Source organism: Bubalus bubalis, chromosome 7 (genome assembly GCF_019923935.1).
Source record: "Bubalus bubalis isolate 160015118507 breed Murrah chromosome 7, NDDB_SH_1, whole genome shotgun sequence".
Lineage (NCBI taxonomy): Eukaryota > Metazoa > Chordata > Mammalia > Artiodactyla > Bovidae > Bubalus > Bubalus bubalis.
Window position 1 is genome coordinate 16978548 of NC_059163.1, and position 25523 is coordinate 17004070.

The 25523-nt window shown below is 39.3% G+C and overlaps 1 protein-coding gene across 9 annotated transcripts in view; it reads right to left on the minus strand.

The window, feature by feature from the left end:
• Positions 1-25523, minus strand: part of ARHGAP24 (Rho GTPase activating protein 24) — a 552828-nt gene that overhangs the window by 289574 nt on the left and 237731 nt on the right. For all 9 annotated transcript variants that reach the window (XM_006079368.4, XM_044945686.1, XM_044945692.1 and 6 more), the window contains exon 3: positions 12540-12627. In XM_006079368.4, the coding sequence (XP_006079430.2) occupies positions 12540-12627 (88 nt within the window). The remainder of the gene's footprint in view (positions 1-12539; positions 12628-25523) is intronic.

Consider the following 25523-nt stretch of genomic DNA (forward strand, 5'->3'; position numbering starts at 1 on the left):
AATGAAAATGGCTACCGTGGTTCCGTGAGAGTTGGCGCAGGACGTGAAGTCATGCTGGTTCCATCCTTGCTGCCAGCTATTTCCCACCCTAATTATCAGCAGCTGCTCTGCAGCACGCTCGTCCTCCCGATATGCTGCATTTTCTGTGAGACATTTCTTTCTCAGTCCCACATCACTTCTAACCTACAGTTGTTCTCCTCACTGACCACTGCCTCATTCAGACACACTCCTTCTCTATGACACAGCTCAAGGAAGCCCTGCCACAGAAAAAGAGGACAAATCCTCTTTTCCTAGTAACAGCCACTGAAGTTCCTTTAGCCCTGTACTGTCTGTTTTCTGAGCTTGATTGGGTTGCAAAGGCCTTTATGATTATTGGATAAAAAAAGACAGGTGAACTCAAACAGCCTGCGAGGACATAACAGGTCACAGAGAACAATGAGGGGGAAGGGATCACATTTATCCCAGCAGATAACTTGTTCATCAACAGCTTCTATCATGAAAATACTAAATGACACGATTGGTGTTGAGTAGTTATGATGGACTGAAGGGAGAGACAATGCAGACTGCTTTTAAAGAGCATAGAGTCGGTGGAGTTAAAGAACTTCTTCAGTCTCCAGTCTCCTAAGGCATAGAGACAAAGAACGGTGATGAAATTAAATACCTCAGAGCAGCAAGGTTCTTTTCATTTTAGCTAATCCAATGAAATCCAATGAAATCATTCTCTGAATGATAAAACTGAGGTCTAGTCTATTCAATAATTCAGTGAACATGCATTGAGCGTATACTACAAGTGAAGTAAGTCATAAAGAAGAAAACAAATATTGTTTGTTTTTTTAACACATATATATGAAATCTAGAAAAATGGTACAGATGAACCTATGTTTCAGGGCTGAAATAGAGACTCAGACATAGAGACTGGACATATGGAGGAGAAGGGGAGGGTGGGGCAAATTGGGAGAGTAGCGTTGACATATATACACCACCATGTGTAAAACAGATAGCCAGTGGGGAGCTGGAGCGTAATACAGGGAGCTCAGCTCGGTGTTCTGTGATGGCCTAGAGTGGTGGGATGGGGCTGGGGAGGTCCAAGAGGAAGGGGATATATGTATACATACAGCTGATTCACTTTGTTATAAGGCAGAAACTAAAGCAACATTGTAAAGCAATTGTACTCCACTTAAAAAATTAAAAATAGTTATATTTTTTAAAAAATATCACATCTGATGGAGAAGGAAGAGACTACAGATAACACAAGAAACATGAGTCCCAACTGGAGCCTATTATACAGAGTGAAGTAAGCCAGAAAGAAAAACACCAATACAATATACTAACGCATATATATGGAATTTAGAAAGATGGTAACAATAACCCTGTGTACGAGACAGCAAAAGAGACACTTAGGTATAGAACAGTCTTATGGACTCTGTGAGAGAGGGCGAGGGTGGGAAGATTTGGGAGAATGGCATTGAAACACGTAAAATATCATGTATGAAACGAGTTGTCAGTCCAGGTTTGATGCACGATACTGGATGCTTGGGGCTGGTGCACTGGGACGACCCAGAGGGATGGAATGGGGAGGGAGGAGGGAGGAGGGTTCAGGATGGGGAACACATGTATACCTGTGGCAGATTCATTTTGATATTTGGCAAAACTAATACAGTTATGTAAAGTTTAAAAATAAAATAAAATTTAAAAAAAGAAAAAAAAAAAAAAAGAAACATGAGTCACATGGAGAGAAGAAGGAGATGCAGATTACACTAACTCTGAAATCCCTAACCTCATTTCTTCATTTGTCGTCCTTTTTTTCCCTAACTTTTGGATACCTGGCTCTATGGGAGCTAGTATGTGTGTGTGCTCAGGTGCTCGGTCGTGTCCGACTCTTTGTGACCCCAAGGACTGCAGCCTGCCAGGCTCCTCTGTCCTTGGGACTTCCCAGGCAAGAAGAGTGCAAGGGGTTGCCATTTCCTTCTCCAGGGGATTTTCCTGACCCAGGGATCAAATCTGTGTGTCTTTGTAGCTCCTGCATTGGCAGATAGGTTCTTTGCCACTGAGCCACCTGGGAAGCCCTAAAATAAATCTATTCATATTCTCATTAGTACAAGAAAGCTGCAGCATGTGGTGGTTTTGTGGGCTCAGTTGAGTATGAAGCCCAGTTGTAGCATTTATTAGGAATGTGAATTTGTACCACTGTTGAGCAGTCAGGGAATGACATCTATCACAATTGTATTTATATTAAATGAACTGTTGTATTTAAAACCTGACATACATGAGTACAGGGACTGATTCATAATTCAGTAAACATAAGCTCTAAAAATTATGGGAGTGTTTCTCACACTGACGTTAAAGGGAAACTGGTGGGATAGTAGTAGAGATATGCTCATAAATGACAGGTGGGGTGAAAACACACAGGGCCCTGTGGGGCTTCCAGGCACAGAGGTCTTTTTTGTCCTTCATTTCTTATAGGCAAGGTTCTAGCCTCCACAACCTTCCTTGAATTCCAAAGGGCAAATTAAAACAATCAAACAAGCCCTTGCTAATCAAGGGAGGAACAGCCAAGAAACCACCTAAGGCAAGATTAAACAAACCAGAGAGGCTCATCAAGATTAGGAGACCCTTGTTCAGAGCCCTAACATACGACCAAACCCTTTGCAGCCCTATGGATTGCAGTATGCCAGGCTTCCCTGTCCTTCACCCTCCCCTGGAGCTTGTTCAAACCCATGTCCATTGAGTCAATGATGCCATCCAACCATCTCATCCTCTGCTGTCCTCCTGCCTTCAATCTTTCCCAGCATCAGGGGCCTTGACAATGAGTTGGCTCTTTGCACCAGGTGACCAAAGTACTGGAACTTCTGTTTCAGCATCAGTCATTCTAATAAATATTCAGGATTGATTTCTGCTAGGATTGACAAGGGCTTCCCTGATAACTCAGTTGGTAAAGAATCTCTGTGCAATGCAGGAAACATTGGTTCAATTCCTGGGCCGGGAAGACCCTCTGGAGAAGGGATAGGATACCCACTCCAGTATTCTTGCCTACAGAATCCCCAAGAACAAAGGAGCCTGGTGGGCTACAGGCCATGGGTTGCAAAGAGTTGGACACAACTGAGCGACTAAGCACAGCACACACACTTATAGCTTTAAGACGCTAATGTACATTGTGAAGAGGAGGATTTAGGAGAAACATCATGTTTATTTCATCTTTCAAGGGATGCTTCCATCTCAGAATACTAGTGAATATCACCCCAAATGTGTGTGGGCTGAACAAAGTATGGGGAATGTTTTTCATGCTAGGCACACCCAATCTCCTATTAATGGTATTCACTGCTTCAAAAGCACATCACAGATTTCAGCTCTGGTCAGATTGTAGAGTTCTGAAGGACCTAAGACAGAATTTAAAGTGAGAATTTCAGTTTGGTCGCTAAAACATTTTAGATTCATCATGATTGGTGGGGGGAGAAAAAAGACATTATTCCAAGATGGAGCTTCTAAATAAAAATATTGGCAAAAAGCTCCTGAATCATGATGTTGAAGCAGTGGCTAATGCCATGGCCTGGGGAGACAGGCTGTCCCAGAGTTCTAATTTTGGCTCTGGTGGCACCAGTGGGGATTAGTGATTTATAATAGTATCTTCCTGCTCCTTTTCATAGTTTTGCTGTTTTTAATCTAGCACAAGAGTTGGCTAGTTATGGCCCATGGGCCAAATCTGGCTCACTGTCAACATTTTTAACTGATTAGAGAACAAAAATCCAAAGAAGATAACACTTCTTGATATTTGAAAATTATATAAAATCCAAATTTTGGTATTCATTACTAAAGTTTTTTTTTTTTTTTTTTTACTACATTGGATCTTCATTGCTGTGCAAAGACTTTCTCTAGTTTTGGTGAGAGGGGGCTACTCTCTAGTTGCAGTGCCAGGCCTTCTCATCAAGGGGTTTGTGGAGCACATGCTTTAGGTAAGTGGGCTCAGTCACCTCACATCATGGGGAAATCTTCCTGGACCAGGGACTGAACAGGTGTCCTTTGCTTTGCGAGGCAAATTCTTAACCACTGGACCACCAGGGAAGCCCAATTAAGTTTTGTTGGAACACAGCCATACCATTTGTTTATGCTACAATGGCAGAGTTGAATGGTTCTAACAGAGACTTCATGGCCAGCAAAGCCTAAAATACTTGCTTTCTTGTTCTTTCTGGAAAATGTTTTCTGACCCTTGAAGTAGGATATAAAATGAAGGAAGGAATTAAATGTGAGTAGGTCAACACGTCTACAAACGCTGTCAGACAATCCTCCTCATGTGGACACTTCTCATAAGTGGATCTTAAGATCGGTTTATAAAGTGCTCCAAATGTCTTTTGGTTGACAGGGGAGTAGCTGGAATCGCAAGAAATCACAAACATTTTAAAATGCCCCTTGTGTTATTTTAATGGCCTCTTTTAAATGTATATTTTAAAGCATTCTAAGTAGGAAGGGAATTTTGAAGCAAACATCTCAAATACATTTTTTTAAATAGAAGAATAGACAGTAGTTAAAGCATGCTGATTTTCAATGCATTTATTTAAGTCATGTTCAGAACTACTTGTGTATACAGAAATATGTTTTCATACCATAAACAGTTCCTACTCACATTCCTAAAATGATTTGCACACATTAACCAAGCAAAGGGGAAAAAAAAAATACAAGCTTCAGGGCTGCCTACAGACTTAGGCAGACAAAAAAAGAGATTGTCATATTTGCCTTTGGGTAACAAATTTAATTACATGGATTTCAACTTACAGTACTAACACAAAAGGGATAAAATAAAGGGAGTGTTGTAAATTAAATGCCTTAGCAGCATATTTAACCAGTAATCAAGAAAATAACCAATTTCTATACTAAAATACTATTTAAATATCTCCACATTTTCATATAAAGTAGATGCTAAATACTGGTTTACATTTAGAATGATGGCAAATTAATTTATCCAATAGCATTATTTGATCACCCTAGCAGGAGTTGCAAAACAGACATGGATGAAAAACTTTCCTCACTGATGTCACATAATTATCTCAAAAACTCAAAAAACCGGCTACACTTTTTTCTCTCTCAGAGACACCCATGGATATCTCTCAGAATTATCTATTTCTCAGATGGCCATAGCACAGCTATACAGCACAGCTGCACTGAACGCCTAAATAGTTCACATTTTGGTAAATTAAAAATTTTATAGCCTCCAGAGCCATGAAATGTTCTATCTAGAAGAAAGTTTTTTTTTTTTTTTGGTAAATACATAAAACAGGTCTGTAGAGCTATACAATCATAGAACCAGGGAGGGAAAAACTCACAAGTGAATCAGGGTGGTAAAAGTGAAACACTGATACTACCCCATATTTGTACCCTACATAGTTACAAATAATAGGAAAAAATTGTAATGTTTATGCAATACCTGTTTAGATGAAATAGATGATGTATAGAACATAGAGACAAATACCTAAATATAGAGACAGAGATAAAGATCAATAACATCTCAGGTCCCTAAATTTAAGGTACAGCTCTAAAGCTGGAATCCACATTGGGTTTCAGGGACTCTCTGAAACCCCCTAAAGTGTTTGCAATTGTGGTAGGTAAACACTTTTTTTTTTTTTTTTTTAAGTAAGAAGATCCGTAATTCATTTATTGGACTCTCTAGGCATCCATATTGTCTAACTTTTCAATTAGCCCTTGAAAATCCTTCTGGAAAAGAGTTAAAATGGAAATATTTTTCCTTAAAATTTAGATAAGTAGTATGTAATTATCTAAGGATATTTAATAATTAATATATTCCTGGTTAAAGGTGAGATTAAATGACACTTTCTCTTTTGTTGAAGGATTAATTTCATTTCCAGGCAGACAAAAATCACTTCAATTACCCTTCAAATTTTCTCTTTTTTTCTTTGTTCCCATAGTTGGCTCTCATCTTTCACCCCGCTTTCTCCTCTGTTCACCTCTTCTTTTTTCTTTCTGTGGGAAGGACGAAAGAGGAAAACCTCCAAGTTTTAGTCATTATTGATTTGGAGCACTGGGTTGAGACTGGGCTTTGGAAATCTGCAATATTGGTAATTGCCCTTAAAACTTGTAATGAGTCTCTGCTTGGACAACACTGTGCAGGTCACTGGACTGATTCCCAATAAAGGAACAGTAGTAGGTCTGCTTATCAGTGCCTAGACAGTGGATGATAACTTGGCCAGGGTGTGGAGGGGTCTAGTGAAGAAGTGAGAACAATTTTAGCAGTGTGAGTTCTGTCACGAACAGTATTGAACCCCAGTGTGTAACAATTTTCTGAAGGAAAAAATTACAGGTCCAGATTTTTCCTTTGATACAGTTATTTATATACATGAAAGGGCACTGCAGACAAGTGTGGTTTTCTTCCCTTTTTTTCATTAGAGTAGAATTGTGGCCTTCTAACTTTAAGTCAACATCTTTACCCAAGATGCTCCTTGGAAGAAAAGCTATGACCAACCTAGACAGTGTATTAAAAAGCAGAGACATCACTTTGCCAACAAAGGTGCATATAGTTAAAGCTATGGTCTTTCCAGTATCATGTATGGCTATGAGAGCTGGATCATAAAGAAGGCTGAGCACCGAAGAATGGATGCTTTCGAACTGTGGTGCTGGAGAAGGCTCTTGAGAGTCACTTGGATAGCAAGAAGATCAAGCCAGTCAATCCTAAAGGACATCAACCCTGAATATTCCCTGGAATATTTGATGCTGAAGCTGAAGCTCCAAAATTTTGGCTACCTGATGCAAAGAGTCAACTCGTTGGAAAAGACCCTGATGCTGGGAAAGACAGGGCAAGAGGAAAAGGGGGCGACAGAGGATGAGATGGTTGGATAGCATCACTGACTCAATGGACTTAAGTTTGAGCAAACTCATGGAGATGGTGAAGGACAGGGAAGCCTGGTGTGCTGCAGTTCATAGGGTTGCAAAGAGTGGGATATGACTTAGCTACTGAACACAACAACAAAAACATTTTTCTGATAGGCTTATGTATAAAAATAGTTGCCTGTAAATGAAAAAACCTATTCTTACTTCAAGTGCCCAAATTCTCATCCTTAAGCTAAGAGATACAAGTCTATCCACTTCACTGACTACTAATAAAAAGAGTTCACAAGTTCATTATTTCAAAAACTAGGCCCCAGCCTCGAATACTCTATCTCATATGTTAAGCCAAAATATATATATAAAATCAGTAATAAATTATATATATATATATACACACACACACATACATTTATTTACTAGCTAGTGTTAGTTATTTGACCTTGATCAAACTACTTCTCTGTTCCTCAGTTTCTTGATCTGGAAATGGATATAATAATAGAGTTGAGGATTAAACAATAATGTAGTGAGGGTTAATTGATACATTTAAAAAGTGTGCAATAAAAAAAGAAGGACAAAACAAACCAAAATAAAAAAGCCTGTAACATGTCTGGGATACAGAAAGCCGGATACAAAAAAGCTATAGATACTCTAATGGATATACTGTGATGCTTTGTCTAGATTCTAGAGGTTGTTACATTGGCTGCTGTAGCTCTCAGAGACCCTCATGGAAAATTTCTCCATTGTAATGCAGAACTGCTTCACCTGGGTTTATTTGTCTCATCTTCCCGCAGTGAATGACTTTATTAGCTGATGCCAGGAAACAAAGGCTTGGAAACTCAGGTTAAGGTTAGAGGGACTCTAAGAAGTGTCCAAGCTTCAGAGTTCCCCAGAGCATCCGCTGAGACCTCAGGTGCTGCGGCGCAGCAGGCCAGCTGCCGCTTCTGCCGGATCCTGCCTTCCTCACGTCCTTGGAGTATCTCCAGAGAGAACCCCCAGTAAACGTCCCAACATAACTCTTCATCCATGTGTTTATTTGGAATTCAATGTAAGATTATAGATAGACAAAAAGTTATCGTTCCATTATCCTGAAATTGCTACGATCTAAATCTGAAGACAAAAGTGCTAAAACCTTAAGTTAAAACAAAAATCAGTGGAAGTTATGCCTGGCCACTTACCTGTAGGGCGTCCCTGTAGGAGAAAATGCATTTCAGAGAAGGAACCCAAATGCCATCTCCCTGCCCCTGTGTTACCAGAGAAAGACTAGAAAAGAGGATGTGCCACTTGGATATAATGGTTTTCAAGCCAAACAGTGCCACTTGGATATAACGGTTTTCAAGCCAAACACGATTTTTTTGAGGAGAAGGGAAAGAATTTCTCTCAACCATCAGAACAAGTCAGGGAAGCAGAAGCGAGTAGGTCATCAGTTTTGAAGCTAGAACTGCCACCCAGCCCTTCTCCAAGTTGAAGACTCTCATGAGGCATGAAACCACTGAACTGCTGGGTATGACGCTCATGCTTCATGGGGAATGGGGCGAGATGGAAGTACTGAGGGAAGCAGTTTTCATTACCCTTTCTTGGCAGATCAGGATACGTGAGTTTCCGGGTCACCAAATAAGCTCAACGAAATCAGCTGGCCTTTAAGCCATTTTGTTGCTATGCCACCAGGACCATGCTCAAGGTGGAGGCTCCTACCACACGACGTGCCTTTCCAATTCTAGGGACATTACATAATCTACACATGCATCAAACGAGAGATGCAGCATTTGAAGTGGGATGAAACAGCCGTTAGGGTTTCCTAGGTGACGCTAGTGATAGAGAACCCGCCTGCCAATGCAGGAGACCTAAGGGAAGCAGTTTCCATCCCTGAGTCAGGAAGATCCCCAGGAGAAGGAAATGGCAACCCACTCCAGTATTCTTACCTGGAGAATCTCATGGACAGAGGAGCCTGGTGGGCTACAGCCCATAGGGTTGCAGAGTCAGAAATGTCTGAAGCAACTTAGCATGCAAGTAGTATCCAGTCAGTGTTGAGAGGCTACACCACAGGGGTAGCTTCTCTGGAGGAAGATCTCTATCGTCTTCCATCTTTCTCTTGGTATCATTACCAGAGAGGAAGGCAGAGGAGTAAGAAACAGGATCTGAGGAGCTTCCCTCCACTTCGGGCCCTAGAGCCATAAAGAGGTCTTTGCTGCACCAGGAGATGCAACGATTCCACACAGCAGGAAGTAAGCCTTCAACACAGCCACGGCAAGTAGTTACTGCCAACAGTAAACCCATTTCATATGCTTGAGTTTCCTCCATAAATCTGGTAAATGCATACACTTCGTTTCCTCCATAAACCTGGTAAATACATACACTTCAGTAAGAACTCGGCACCTTGCGTTACACTTCCAGGTGTTAGGGATACGGTAATGAGAAGAAAGCTGTGGTTCTTTAACTAGATAAAGTACCTACTTCCTCGTCTCTTTTTACCTGTCTCTGAATTACTACTCCTTTTTCTCCCTCTGGCAGAATATTCTTCTAAGCAAAGACATCATCATTCCATCAATTACTCTGTTTATTTTGTTTTAACATCACAAGGGAAACATGCACAGAACACATTTGGAGAAGCAATGAAACCAACTGCATTTTCTTTCTTCAAGTACTATACACGAAAGTCTGCCAGCATTCCTTTCTCAACCACATTTCCCCAAAGCTTAGCACTTGGCTATAAAAGTTCACTCCAGCCTACAATTTGGCATGTCTGTCAGCAAAGTCTTCAAATTTGCCAATTTGGCTAATGTCTCCTTTTTGAGTAGCAAGCAGATAAATAGGAAACAATTGGAGCAAAATGCTATAAATCATGACATAATTCAGAGAGACAATTCATTTCATGGGATAGTAGTCTATAAGAAATTAACCCTAAATTATGATAGTTTTTTTTTCACATAGACTTTTTATAGAAGTCTAAAATCTGCATAGAAATGCAATACAAAACAAATGTAATTAAATACTATACAAAAACCTGAAAGTCTTAATTCTGTTGAAAAATCTTTTTTTTCTCTCAGAGTTACACATGATTATTATTTAATTCCACAGGACACTTCAGACTAATGCAAAAACAAAAATGAAACGAAACAAAACTCTGACCTACATAATATATATTGATAAATTATAAAGGCATAACTTTATAGGTGCTGATGGTATATAAATAATATAAATATGCATGTTTTATTTTATATATATAGATATACATGTGTATATATGTGTGTGTGTGTACACACAATTTTACACAGACATTCATACACAAATGTGTGTGTATGTATATAGTGCTAGAATATTTGGCAGAGCTTTCTGGAGGTATTTGCCATTTTTACTGAAAATCATTACAAGCAGGTATGATTAAAGCATTTAATCCTATTCATTGACTGTAACTTGGGTAGTTGGGCTTAAGACATTTGTCCATAAAGACAGAATTGTGTTGGATATGTAAGTATCATTTGCAGGATGAATTTTCAGAAGTGGTGATCGAGAGAATTCCACAGAGAAAGCCAGTGTAGAATAAGTATGTGTTATGAGGATCTGCAGACAGGCAGTCCTGCAGAAGATTCTATATAAGACATTGATCACATTTCTCCACTCCTTCCCGTCTCCTGTATTTTCTGACAAATGAAAACACTCTTGCAGCTTTCCAGATTCCCCACATCAAACTGTCACACAGCTGGAATAATTAGAAAATAGTATCTTGTTATTCTAACTTACAAAGATAAACCAAATGCTCTGCTATCTTTAAGCAATCTTGATTTTTGCAAAAACTGGTTAAAATCATGTGATACAGATCCCTCCATTCCAATACATGTACGGAAGCATTTGCCTGGAAATTCCATCCTAATGTAGGGACATACCCAAAAGCTCTTATGACCAAGACTAATGGCACATACACTGGATTCCTAATGCAGCCATAGTATTTTTTCAGCTCTTTCTTTAAAGAAGCATTTGGCACAAGTCTCTTGTTACTGCCAAAGATGATTCAGAATTATTAAACCTAATTTAGAAGCTACTTCATATTGCATTAATTATTCAGGAAGCATCTTTTCAAATGAGCTATGGGCATAGTATGTTTATTTCCATAACTACTGCAGCCACCCTGAACTTCCCTGAAAAACATTACTTTTTTGAAATGACAGCTTTCAGATTCCACAGCACACAGTCTTAAACTCCTTAAGCTTTGCTCATTAAAAGCCATTCTGTCTTACGTGTTGCACATGAAACACATACCCTAGAATTGCAACCTTGGAAAGGAGGTTTTGTGACTTTCTGGGTTTGAAGACACAGCTCTTTCTAGAACAGTGTAGGTGAGAACATCTTCACCAAAAAGTGCAATCTCTACACAAATGGGAGACTGCATGAGAAAGTAGACCTTTAGTATTATCGGAGATGAAGAATCAGAGCTGCCAGTTTAATACCATGCTCATTTCAACGCTAACAGGCCTAATGTTTGAGAATAAATAGTGAAATTTCCTCTACTGATACTTCAAAGACTTTGCAACATCTGGAATTTGGTTCCATATAGGGTATTCCACTAAGAAGTAAGTATAACAAGATTTTAATAGAGCAAACAAGGTTCAGGTTTCTTACAATATGTTTTCCCTGAGGGGAAACAAGTAACACAATGCATCTGACTAACCTTTCTGCACTTGAGCTGCATTAATTAACATTTAGTCATGGATTCCACTGTGAGCCAGATGAACTCAGAGCTACAGCTGTTTTCACTGAGGGAGGAAAATATGCTTTTGCATTTTAGATTCCCAGCATTTACAAATCTGGGGAAAATGTTTTACTGACTGCCTCTGCACCAGCATTATTGATATGCATTATATATTAGTCACACAAATAAATTCACACTCACCCTAAGCTGTGATGAAATCCATGTTGATATCGCATCAACTGGCTCAGTCAGAATCAAAGATATAAAAGCCACATTCCTAACTCCCTTTTTCTTACAACAAGAGTTAAAAAAGGGCTAAGGAACTGACCAAGGAAGTAGATCATGACCTTGAAGAAAGTGTTGCTGGGTGACTCAAAGACTTAAGTGCAGATGAGGTATTCTGAGAGGGGTGGATGCAAATGACTAAAAGAAAAAAAATGAAAAGTGAACAGATGTTGAAGACTGAAGACATGGAACTCCAGGATCTGATCACTTGGCAGAGATGTCCTCAAATGCTCTAAGCCAAACATGTGGAAGTGGTTGGTTGTGAGCAAAACTGGTGTGACTGATCCTTTGTCAGTCATTGAAGGACGGCTTTTGTTCTGTTTTGATTTTATAGCCGATGCTCCTTAAAGATGAAATTTTGTGAGGGAACCTGATGCTGAATCAGCTAGGCAAGGCATTCTACCTGGAACACCTGGTCAAATCTTATACTGCAAGAGAGCTGTAGAGTCACCTTTGCCCCAGTAGTCCCCATAGGAAGGCTGTATCATGCCTTCTGGTCCACTCTGCAGTCTCATGGACAAATGGAAATCCAGTAGTCATGTGGGCAAATGCATGTGCATAGGTGTGTTCATTTGTACCAGTGTACAAACCTGGAATCATTAGTCTCTGTGTGAATACCAACCAAATTTGACACTTGCCTCTTCAAATGAATGTTCACTTGAGAAGAATAAAGGCTGTCTGACCTGTCTTTACCAACATGGAACAGCAATTCTTGAATCAAAGCAGAAAAATATCTTACCTGGAACTACTTCAAAAAGAAACTTCCCTGGGCTCTCTTCATTGCAGGGATGTTCAAGCACTTTATTTCCAGGCAGGAAAATTGTACCCTGTGAACACAAATGCCCTAAATATCAACATCATCAGATGGCAAATATCATCATCACCAGTGAACATCCAAGGTGTGTCTGTAACCCAGTATTTAGTGATGTGCATCTGACTCATTTATATTCCCAGCTAATCAAAAATCACATAACAGCATCATATACATTCAACATTTAACAAATATTTGTTGAGCACCTCATAGATATAAAACACTGTGTGAGGTGCTGAGTACTTTTTTTTTGTAAATTAATTTATTTATTTTAATAGGAGGCTAATTACAATATTGTAGTGGTTTTTGCCTGAGAAGGCAATGGCACCCCACTCCAGTACTCTTGCCTGGAAAATCCCATGGACGGAGGAGCCTTGTAGGCTGCAGTCCATGGGGTTGCTAAGAGTCGAACACAACTGAGCGACTTCACTTTGACTTTTCACTTTCATGCATTGGAGAAGGAAATGGCAACCCACTCCAGTATTCTTGCCTGGAGAATCCCAGGAATGGGGGAGCCTGGTGGGCTGCTGTCTATGGGGTTACCCAGAGTTGGACACGACTGAAGCAACTTAGCAGCAGCAGTGTTTTTTGCCATACATTCACATGAATCAGCCATGGATGTACATGTGTCCCCCATCCTGAACCACCCCCCCCCATCCCATCCCTCAGGGTCGTCCCAATGCACCAGCCCTGAGCTCCCTGTCTCATGCATGGAACCTGGACTGGCGATCTATTTCACATATGATAATACATATGTTTCAATGCTATTCTCTCAAATGATCCCACCCTTGCCTTCTCCCACAGACTCCAAAAGTCTGTTCTTTACATCTGTATCTCTTGCTATCTCGCATATAGTGTCATTGTTATCATCTTTCTAAATTCCATATATATGTGTTATTATACTGTAGTGGTGTTTTTCTTTCTGACTTACTTCACTCTGTATAATAGGCTCCAGTTTCATACACCTCATTAGGACTGATTCAAATGCATTCTTTTCAATAGCAAAGTAATATTCCATTGTGTGTATGTACCACAGTGGAGATTCCTTAAAAAACTGGTAATAGAACTGCCATACGACCCAGCAATCCCACTGCTGGGCATACACACCGAGGAAACCAGAATTGAAAGAGACACATGTACCCCAATGTTCATTGCAGCACTGTTTACAGTAGCTAGGACATGGAAGCAACCTAGATGTCCATTGGAAGATGAATGGATAAGAGAGCTGTGGTGCTCCTTTAAGCATCAATTTAGTAAATGTATTCTGTGTGCCAAAATCTTTTACTGAGCATTCAACCAGCATAATATTATTTGTTAGAAAAATTTTATAAGGTAGGTATTATATATCCCCATTTTATAGCTGCAGAAACCAAGGCAGAGGCATTCAATAACACAGCCAATGCTCCCATAGCCTTCTCTTCATTATCTTCTCTCTTTTCTGTTAAATTTTCTTTTCTATAGTGGATCATTTCCGTCAGTACTGAGACATATTTTAAAAATTACTTTTTTGATTCCACCTTCCCCTCCAGTTCTCATTTCACTTTTTTTCCCTTGCCTAGCAATGAATTCTCTACACTGAATCCATTTATTCATATGGATTCACTGTAGCTTGGTAAATTTTCAATCCTCCATGAACTTGACTCCTTAGGAGCATTCAGCACTATTAACTACTCTTTCTTGATGTCTTTATTTCCTTGCTGTCTTAGTTTCTCCAGGTTTTCCTTTTATTTTTCTGTCGACTGAGTCTCTTTTGCTGGTAATAACTGGCCTTTAAATGTTAGAGTTTTCCAGAGATTTATCCAATGCTTCCTTCTCCTCTGACTTTATACACTCTTTCTCTAAGCTATCTCATCCATGCCTATGACTTGAATAACCAACTAGAATCCAAAGAATATCAAATTAATATTTCTATCAAGGACTATCTGACCTCTAGACTTTTGTATCCAAGAGCTTATTTGACATTTCCATTTGGATATTTAAAATGCATCTCCAACTAAACTTAGCAAAATTCAAATGCAGTTAATTTAGGTCCTGTTTATATATTCCCTAAAAGGTCTGTATAGACAAAGCTATGGTTTTTCCTGTAGTCATGTACGGATGTGAGAGCTGGACCATAAACAAGGCTGAGCACTGAAGAATTGATGCTTTTGAACTGTGGTGCTGGAGAAGAATCTTGAGAATTCCTTGGACTTCAAGGAGATTAAACCAGTCAATCCTAAAGGAAGTCAACCCTGAATATTAATTGGAAGGACTTGGAAAGACTGAAGGCAAAAGGAGAAAGGGGCAGCAGAGGATGACACAGTTGAATGGCATCATGAACTCAATGGACATGTCTTTGAGCAAACTCTAGGAGATAGTGAAGGACAATGGAAACTGGCATGCTGCAGCCCAGGGGTTGCAAAGAATAGGACATGACTTAGTGACTGAACAACAACTTGGGACCACCTTCCAATCAGTTGCAAAAGCCAGAACCAGAGGAGTCATTATCTCTATGGTATCTCTACTATTCCCTGGTGGCTCAGACAATAAAGTGTCTGTCTGCAATGCAGGAGACCTGGGTTCGATTCCTGGGTTGGTAAGATCCCCTGAAGAAGGAAATGGCAACCCACTCCAGTATTCTTGCCTGGAAAATCCCATGGATGGAGAAGCATGGTAGGCTGCAGTCCATGGGGTCGCAAAGAGTCGGACAGGACTGAGCAACTTCACTTTCACTTTCACTACCACCACGCCCTAGTCCAAGAGACTATATCTCTTATCTGGAATGTGTCAAATACCCCCTCACTGAATTTCTCACACTACTCAAACATCTTTTAATTATTTTTTTTCCTGAACATGGTCAGAGTGATCTCTAGAAACATAAATTTGATCTTGCAACTTTCTTGCTTAAAAATGTCCAAAGGCTTTCCTTTGTCTTAAAATAAAGTTCCGTGTGGGCTTTCCAGCTGGTGCAGTGGTAAAGAATCTGCCAGTCAATACAGAAGACACAAGAGACATGGGTTGGAAAAGCCCCTGAAGCTAGAAATACTGAAGACAAAAGGAGAAGGAGGCAGCAGAGGATGAGATGGTTAGATAGCATCATTGACCCAATGGACATGGATTTGAGCAAGTCCAGGAGAGAGTGGAGGACAGAGGAGCCTGCGGTACTGTTGTCCATAAGGTCACAAAGAGCTGGACAGGACTTAGAGGCTGAACGAAAACAACAACAAAGCTCTGGGTGGCCTGGCTCCACCTACCCCTCCAAACTAATTTTCCCACACTTACATTTTCAGTACTTTCTATAATCCAGCCAACTGCCCTTCTATAAATGTCACCATGTTCTCACTTACCTTAGGACTTCTTTCTCTCTTTGTTGTTTTATACCCATCTTCCAGACTGACTACATATAAAATATACTTGCATAACTTCCTGAATGTTCCTTAGACTAATTTACCACTGTATGTAATTATGTTATTTGTAAAATTATTTGATTAATGTCTATCTTCATCATTAAACTATAAAAGAGCAAATGTAATGTGCTTTTTAAATTTTTTATTTATTGACTTATTTTTATCTTATATTTATTTTTATCCTCAAGGTGTGTGGGATCTTGGCTCCCTAACCAGGGATCAAACCCATACTCCCTACACTGGCATTGTGGAGTTTTAACCACTGGACCACCAGGGAAGTCCCAACAATGTATGTTTTGTACCTTAAGCTACCGGCAAAGCCTAGCACTTCACATGGCAAAAGGTTAATGCTTTAAAAAAGGGTATGGTTGAGTCAATGAGTACTGTTAGTGCAATAAAACCAGTATTCAAAATAAAGCACAATGGGATTCAAAAGCCTATACTCGGTGCACCATATTATACTGTCCATTTTCCCAGCTTGAAGCAATATTTAGCTCAAATACTTTACACAACTTTCATTCTACCTTGTTTAGCACAGAAAATTATAGTCATCTTATTGGTCCCTCCATCTGGGCTTGGAGTGATAATGGACAGCACTGTCTAACTAAAACCCAGGGAATTAGAGGTTAGAAGGGTCCCTCCCTGTCCGTACTTTACAAAGTGAGGTATTGGAGGCAGTGCCTTTGTTTTCCTCCTTCAGGAAGTAAAATATCTTAGTTCTCATCACATCTAATGTTCCTTTGCCTATGGATTCCGTTTTACTTTCTAATATTTTTTAACAACTTAAGACTTTGAAATATTCATGGTAATTAAGATCATTATAGAGAGGTTTATATAGAGTACTAAAATCAGTTGTTTCGATTACTAGTGGATTTTACTTACTGAAATGATTTTGTGAAATAATTAAATGTGTGATTTAGCCCAACTTTAGAATATACTACCTAACTTTCAACATAGATACAACATTCATTTCTGATTGCATATACATTTGTATGCATGTATATATGACTCATTTAATTCTATGTCTTCAGGTTCTATACAGAATCTTAAACTGTATGTGTGCCCTATAAGTTAAATTCAAGCCACTTTTCTGCATAAATTATTCCCCTCCATGAAATCCCAATCCACCTCGCTTGGTAATTAAAAGAGAGAGTAATGCTATCCTTTGTTGTCTCTTTCGTAGATGAGAAATAACTACTTCTGGCTGAAATTTTCATTTTCATGTTCAAGTTTGATATTACACAGGTTTTATATTTTGACAGTTTTCCAAACAAATTGTGATGTAAAAATAATAGTTTATTTACCAGTAGGCAATGTTTAGGACAGGGTATATTGTAATAGACAAACATTTACTGCAGTTACTTCATTAAGTCATTCAATAAGTAAAATAAAATCCTTTAATTAAAATGCCTAATTTGATCACCTTGTATAGAAACCAAGCAGTTAAAATCTATAACTAAGGGATAGGTATTAGCTGTGATAGTTATCTTCTAAATATTTTGTAAAGTATATATTGTCAGAAAATGCACATAACCAAACAAAAAAAATCTATAATTTATCCATCACCATAGACAACCAATATTAAAATACACATCTCTCCATATTTATATGTATATAAATATATATGTGTATTAAATACACAGTATTTTTAAAAAAAACAGTCAAAATACTTATCATGTGCTTCAAAATTTAGGTCATATGTTGTTATTATGCTAATTTAACAATCTACATCATTTTTAAAAACTAGCACAGTATAGTACTTACTCAAATATACATACTTTCACATCCTCTATTCTTATAAGTGTAATTTTTTGTGTTACTATATATAATGTTTTCATGAACATACATGAAGCTAAATCTCTGACCTTTTCCTTAACTTGCTTTTTAGGACAAATAGAGAAATTATTAATAGTACTCAAACATATGCACTGTTCATGTGGGATTGGTTAATTCTTCCAGAGTTGCTCTAAACTTGCTAACCAAATGAACAGCTAATAAGTATATATAATTCAAGTACCTCATATAATTAAGACTTCCCTGGTGGCTCAGATGATAAAGCGTCTGTCTCCAATGCGGGAGACCTGGGTTTGATCACTGGGTGGGGAAGATCTGCTGGAGAAGGAAATGGCAATCCACTCCAGTACTATTGCCTGGAAAATCCCATGGACAGAGGAGCCTGGTAGGCTACAGTCCATGGGGTCGCAAAGAGTCGGACATGACTGAGTGATTTCACTTCACTTCACTTCACTTCTTCATATAATTAAGGGCTTCCCTGGTGGCTCAGATGGTAAAGAACATGCGTGCAATGAGGGAGACCTGGATTCGATCCCTGGGTTGGGAGGATCCCCTGGAGGAGGGCATGGCTACCCACTCCAGTATTCTTGCCTGGAGAATCTCATGGACAGAGGAGCCTGGCAGGCTGTAGACCATAGTATCACAAAGAGTCAGACATGACTGAGCCACTAACCACAGAGCAGCAGAGCACATATTATTGAAACACAATGTATTGAGATACAACCAGATGTCAGACACTATTTCTAGAACTATCTCAGGTGATGTCAGATATGTGAAAGAAATAAACTCTACTTTCAATAGAAGATTAACACAGTATATAACTGCAGAACTAGTAAGTGCAAAAGTATGTTGAAAAACAAAAAGAAACATAATAAAAGTTTAAGAAGAGAGTGCCATAAGAGCAATCCGATTAGTTAGGAAAGATAATAGGAAAGATTTTTTTTTAAGAAGTTAAGGCTTTAAGATTTAATGAGCAAGGGATCAGTTCAGTTCAGTTTAGTTCAGTCTCTCAGTCGTGTCCAACTCTTAGCAACCCCATGGACTGCAGCACACCAGGCTTCCTTGTTCATCACCAACTCCCTGAGCTTGCTCAAACTCATTGAGTCAGTGATGCCATCCAACCATCTCATCCTCTGTCATCCCCTTCTCCTTCTGCCTTCAATCTTTCCTGGCATCAAAGTCTTCTCGAATGAGTCAGTTCTTTGCATCAGGTGCCAAAGTATTGGAGTTTCAGCTTCAGCATCAGTCCTTCCAATGAATATTCAGGACTGATTTCCTTTAGGATTCATTAGTTGGATTTCCTTGCAGTCCAAAGGACTCTCAAGAGTCTTCTCCAACACCACAGTTCAAAAGGATCAATTCTTTGGTGCTCAGTTTTCTTTATAGTCCAACTCACACATCCATACATGATTACTGGAAAAACCACAGATTTGACATTAGATGGACTTTGTTGGCAAAGTAATGTCTCTGTTTTTTAATATGCTATCTGGATTGATCAAGGCTATGGTTTTTCCAGTGGTCATGTGTGGATGTGAGAGTTGGACTAAAAGAAAGCTGAGTGCTGAAGAATTGATGCTTTTGAACTGTGGTATTGGAGAAGACTCTTGAGAGTCCCTTGGGCTGCAAGGAGATCCAACCAGTCCATCCTAAAGGAGATCAGTCCTGGGTGTTCATTGGAAGGACTGATGTTGAAGGTGAAACTCCAATATTTTGGCCACCTGATGTGAAGAGCGGACTTATTTGTAAGACCCTGATGCTGGGAAAGATTGAGGCAGGAGGAGAAGGGGACGAGAGAGGATGAGATGGTTGGATGGCATCACTGACTCAATGGACATGGGTTTGGGTGGACTCCGGGAGTTGGTGATGGACAGGGAGGCCTGGCATGCCTCCCCAGTTCATGGGGTCACAAAGAGTCGGATCTGACTAAGCGACTGAACTGAACTGAGGTTGGTCATAGCTTTTCTTCCAAGGAGCAAGCGTTTTTTAATTTCATGGCTGCAGTCACCATCTGCAGTGATTTGGAGCCCAATAAAAGAAAATCTGTTTCTGTTCTCATTTTTTCCCCATCTATTTGCCATGAAGTGATGGGACCGGATGCTATGATCTTTGTGTTTTGAACACTGAGTTTAAGCCAACATTTAAGGGAGGCCTGGCATGTTGCAGTTCATGGGGTTGCAAAGAGTGGGACATGACTGAGCGACTGAACTGACTGACTGACTGAAGGATTGTTCATGACATCAAGGACATGCTGTAGGAAATATAAGCCTTAGAAGAGGATGCTGCAGTTTATGTCCATGACAGCTGAGACCCACAGAAGGTTCTTGAGCAAAGCACAGGCGATTTAAAAATACCAGCCTCTTAGTAGTTTGTTGCTGCTGCTGCTGCTAAGTCGCTTCAGTCATGTCCGACTCTGTGCGACCCCATAGATGGCAGCCCACCAGGCTCCCCCGTGCCTGGGATTCTCCAGGCAAGAACACTGGAGTGGGTTGCCATTTCCTTCTCCAATGCATGAAAGTGAAAAGTGAAAGTGAAGTCACTCAGTCGTGCCCGACCCTCAGCGACCCCATGGACTGCAGCTTTCCAGGCTCCTCTGTCCATGGGATTTTCCAGGCAAGAGCACTGGAGTGGGGTACCATGAAGCAATTAATTTGACATAAAATGGCAAAGTCAAGCCATAAATGTGTTAGCAGTAGAAATCTGCATTAGAGATGAATTATTGGAGATCTATTTTGAAGAAATATGAAAGAAACTGGTTATAATTTTAACTCAGGGGATGAAGAAGGAAGAGTCAAAGATGACTTCAGTTTTTCTCTTCTGTATATTTGAAAGAAAGGTGTAACCTCTTGTTAGAAATGAGGATTTAGGAAGAGTCAAGCTCCATGAAGCCCATGCTCTTGAGCCCAAATTATGTGATATTCTTTCATTTTCTTTTAGAAGCTATGTTGGGTATTCCCTGTTTGCCCTCCAGATCTATCCATCAGTCTGTTCTGTGTCCTAGGAGACTAACCTCTATAAATTGCATAAACCAGGCTCTCTTGATGTCTGACTTCAGACTGGGTTTGAGAGGCCATAGCAGGTGGTCAGAAGGCCACCAGAGTCAAATCAAGATAACCATTGATCTATTACATTCCATGTCAGGCAGTGTTTTATGCCTGTTGTACTGATTACCGTAGTCCACAAGTTCTAAACCTGCAGGTTCTCTGGCTTTTCCAGTAGACAGGTGGTGGTTTAGTCACTAAGTCGTGTCCGACTCTTGGGACCCCGTGGGCTGTAGCCCACCTGGTTCCTCTGTCCATGGGATTTCCTAGCCAAGAATACTGGAGTGGGTTGACATTTCCTTCTCCAGGGGATCTTCCCAACCCAGGGATTGAACCTGGGTCTCCTGCATTGCAGGTGGATTCTTTACCTACTGAGCTAACCAGGGAAGACTAGAGAGGTAATGGGTTCCTCCCTGTTTTTAGCCCCAGGGCTTTTTCACTATCGGTTGGTTTCCTTTAGCCTTTCCAAAACTTTGTAAATGATTTCTTTATCACACACCCTTCAATTACACTTTTTGAAGCAGAGGTATCAGCTTCTTGCTGGGGATCCTGAGAAAATAACCAGGGTACAAATATTCTGGAATTTTTTTTAAGAAAGAGTATATTAACCTAAACCATGGTGTTCAATATGCTTCATTGCAAATTTTGGATGATCAGAGAGAAGAGGCTCAAGAACAAAAAAGGGAATGTAATCTTTTTGACAGGAGTTCACTACATATGGCAATAATCAGCATATTCAGAATGGAATTATACTTAGTTTTCTCCCCTCTAGGGACTATCCCTTTTATAAGGAATCTTTAACTTTTCAAAATGGGATAATATGTTATTTTTTTATATATATATTTGACAGCTAAGAGTTGGCAAAAGAAACATAATTCAGAACCACACTAGTATTTTGCTTTCAGCTAAAATTGCCATTAGAAAAGCAGCTCATCTCTAGTTAATATCAGATCCGCTGACAAGTGCTCACTCTGATCTTTGCAACCCCATGGACTATAGCCCACCAGGCTCCTCTGTCCATGTAATTTTTCCAGGCAAGAATACTGGAGTGGGTTGCCATTTCCTTCTCGAAATATCAGATCACTGAGCCCAAACCACAAGATACTGGAGGTAAGGCTAGATGCTGTTGAAAATAAACATGGTATTTTTTATTCTCTGGGATTTGGACTGGAAAAATATACGCATGTGCTGTATCTTTGTTAGTTTCATAAGTACTAGAGCAAATTCTTTTTTTTTTTTCCCAGTATGAACAATGATCATGAGCATCACAAGAAACAAGGTGAAGTCTCAGCTTGACAATACATATGAATTTTTAATATGACCAGACAGAGGTTTGAAAATGATATCAAGGGAGGGAGGCTCCAGAAGGAGGAGATATATATATATGAGTATGACTGATTTGAATTGATGTATGGCAGAGACCATCACAACATTGTAAAGCAATTATCCTCCAAGTAAAAAAATAAAAAAAGAAAATGATATCAAGGTGAAATAAATATTACTCAACAATTTTTATTAGAGTATAATAGAGAAGGTTTCAGTAGAGTAGATGGGTATAATTTGCTTCTTTGTAGCAAGTAACTTCATTAATTCATTCAACAGTTATTAAATAACACATAGCATGTGCTAGGCCCTGTCTTAAGCACAGAGAAATGTAATGCTAGAATGTGCTAATAATGCCTTTATACTCCTGGATCTGAGAATCACTCAGGGAAGACAGGAAAAAAAAAAAACAAAAAAAAAAAACAGAAAAACAATTACAGACAAGCCCCTGTCACGAAAAGGAAATAGGATACTCAGTTCAGCTCAGTTGTGTCTGACTCTTTGCAACCCCATGGACTGCAGCACACCAGGCTTCCCATACTGTATGCTTATAAAAGACATAAATTGTATCCACAAGTGCTCCAACCATATCCCAATCTACCGATGGCAATGAAGTCAGTGGTTAAGTAAATAAATCTATTCTGGAGTCAAGCTGCCTCGGTTCAGATACCCACACATCAGCCAAGTGACTTCAGGCAGGACACTTATCCTCTCTATTCCTCATGTTCTTCATCCTTAAAATGGAATAAAAATAGAACCTTCTTCATAACTGTGAACTAGCATATGTGTGGTTTGTAGAAAAATGCTTGGTACACAGTATTTTTAGCTGCTTTTAATATTTTTTTAAAAGTCTTTCTTATATTCCAGAAGCCTCAAAGTTATTTTGGGCCCATATTTTGCTAATCCTCCAACAGTGAGATGATTCTAATAATGGTTCAAAAGGCATCTACTAGTATCATGAACAGGGAGGGGAACGAATTAGAAAATTTGAAGTTAGTTTTTTACTATCATGTCTGTAAGACTAGATTAAAACCAACAAACCTCTAATTAGCAATGACAGAACAAACAGCACAGCAGAAAAGATGTTGATAATGATGATTGCCAATGTTTCTTGACCATTTATTACTTTGCTCAGCAAATGTGTATGCTACTTATATCATTAATTTGCCTAGTGACTCAGTCATAAGTGTCTCCCATTTTATACATGAGGCAAATTAAGCTCAGGAGGCACCAAGGGAAGAGGCTGGCAGAGTAGATTCCAAATACTTATTTGCATTAATTATTAACACAATTTATGTTCTTAGCTCTAATCAATCACTTTTGCTTAAAGCAGTTTGAAGAATTTTTATCAATAATTATCAAGTTTCTCCTTCACCTCTGAAATTAGTTACACTGCTTTCTAGGGTGCCGTCAGGGAGATAAGAGATGGAGAGATTTTCCAGTTGGTTCAAATTTAGGATCTACCAAAGTAATTCCAATGTGCAAACTGTTTGGGGAACACTGACTCAAGCATTGCTATGAATTATCTATTAGAAAAAATATACATGTTTCAATGCCATTCTCCAGGTTCGATGCATGATACAGGATGCTCGGGGCTGGTGCACTGGGATGACCCAGAGGGATGGGATGGGGAGGGAGGTGGAAGGGGGGTTCAGGATGGGAAACACATGTACACCCATGGCAGATTCATGTCAATATATGGCAAAACCAAAACAGTATTGTAAAGTAATTAGCTTCCAATTAAAATTAAATAAATTTATATTTAAAAAATAAAGATTTTTCCAGATTAAAAAAAAAAAGAAAAAATAGCATAATATTAAAAAAGCTATACACTCTGTAGAATGTACTATTTTTTCTTAGCTAACAAAACTCATCAAAGCAAGTAAGACATGTAATGTTTCCAAACCATTACTTAAATTAACCATGATAAACATGATAGCATGAGGCCATTTTATGATTATGGATTCATGGAAAGAAATTCTCTATACAGAATTCTCACCCTGATGCTTTATATTCTAAACTGCAGATTTAGCACTTGAGAAGCACTGTCATTCTGGGTCCACTTTAATTTTAGCACAGCATTTGTGAAACATTATTACAGATGTTCAAATCCTAGAAGGCTACTAAGAGCATTAATTGTGATAGAAAAAACTGTGCAGTGTTTTGATGTGATTTATTCTTTTTTAATTTAAATTTATTTATTTTAATTGGAGGCTAATTACTTTATAATATTGTATTGGTTTTGCCATACATCAACATGAATCCACCACGGGTGTACACGTGTTCCCCATCCTGACCCCCCCCTCCCACCTCCCTCTCTGTATTTTTATTTAAACGTTTTTAAGGACTTCTCAAGTGGTCCAATGGTTAAAACTCTGCGCCCCCAATACAGGGGGCCTGGGTTCAATCTCTGGTCAGGAAATTAGATCCCAAATGCCACAACTAAAGATACCAAGTGCCACAATTAAGACATAGTTAAATATAGATGAACATATATGTGTGTGTGTGTGCACATTTGAAGGCATTAGAGTATGACATACAATAAACTCTATAAATATTAGCCGCTATTATTGTTGTCATAATGATTGTTGTCTGAATGCCGCAACTAAGACCCAGGGAAAGGAAATAAATAAACAGATATATGTAGTTTTTAAATAACAGCTTTTAAATCTTTTTTTTTTTTTTTTTTTTTTTTTTGAGACACAAGGATCCCTGCCCCGTGTGAACTCCTCCTCTGGACGTAACAGAGGAAGTTCATGAATTTCTTCCCTGATAGCGTCCTTCTAAATAAACATTCTCCCTGGAAATACCGCCATTATCATTCAGGCTCCATTTAGGTCACTCATATCTCTCCACATGGGCTTCCCTGGTGGCTCAGCGGTAAAGAATCTGCCTTCAATGCAGGAGATGCAGGAGACTCGGGTTCTATCCCTGGGTTGGGAAAATCCCCTGGAGGAGGGCATGGTAACCCACTCCAATATTCTTGCCTGAAAAATCCCATGGACAGAAGAGACCTGTGGGCTACAGTCCATAGAGTTGGAAAGATGGGACATGACTGAAGCGACTGAGTATGCATGCATCTGTCTACATGTTTTTAATTCATTGGAAATCGAAGAAATTCCTTGGCTACAGAGGGGAAAACAGATTGGAAATGTGGGAAAAGGAAGATGTCATTATTTTAAACCTAAAATTCTACAATTACACTCTCAAAATTCGTAGTCATTTTTCTCATACTTATCTAATAGATGAATCCCTTTGTGATAATCACAGGCATCTAGAATTTTCCCACAACATCTAACAACATTTCTTAAGGTGCCCCATGCCATTTTCAAAAGATTGTGCTGCTGTGATGTGCTCAGTCATGCCTGACT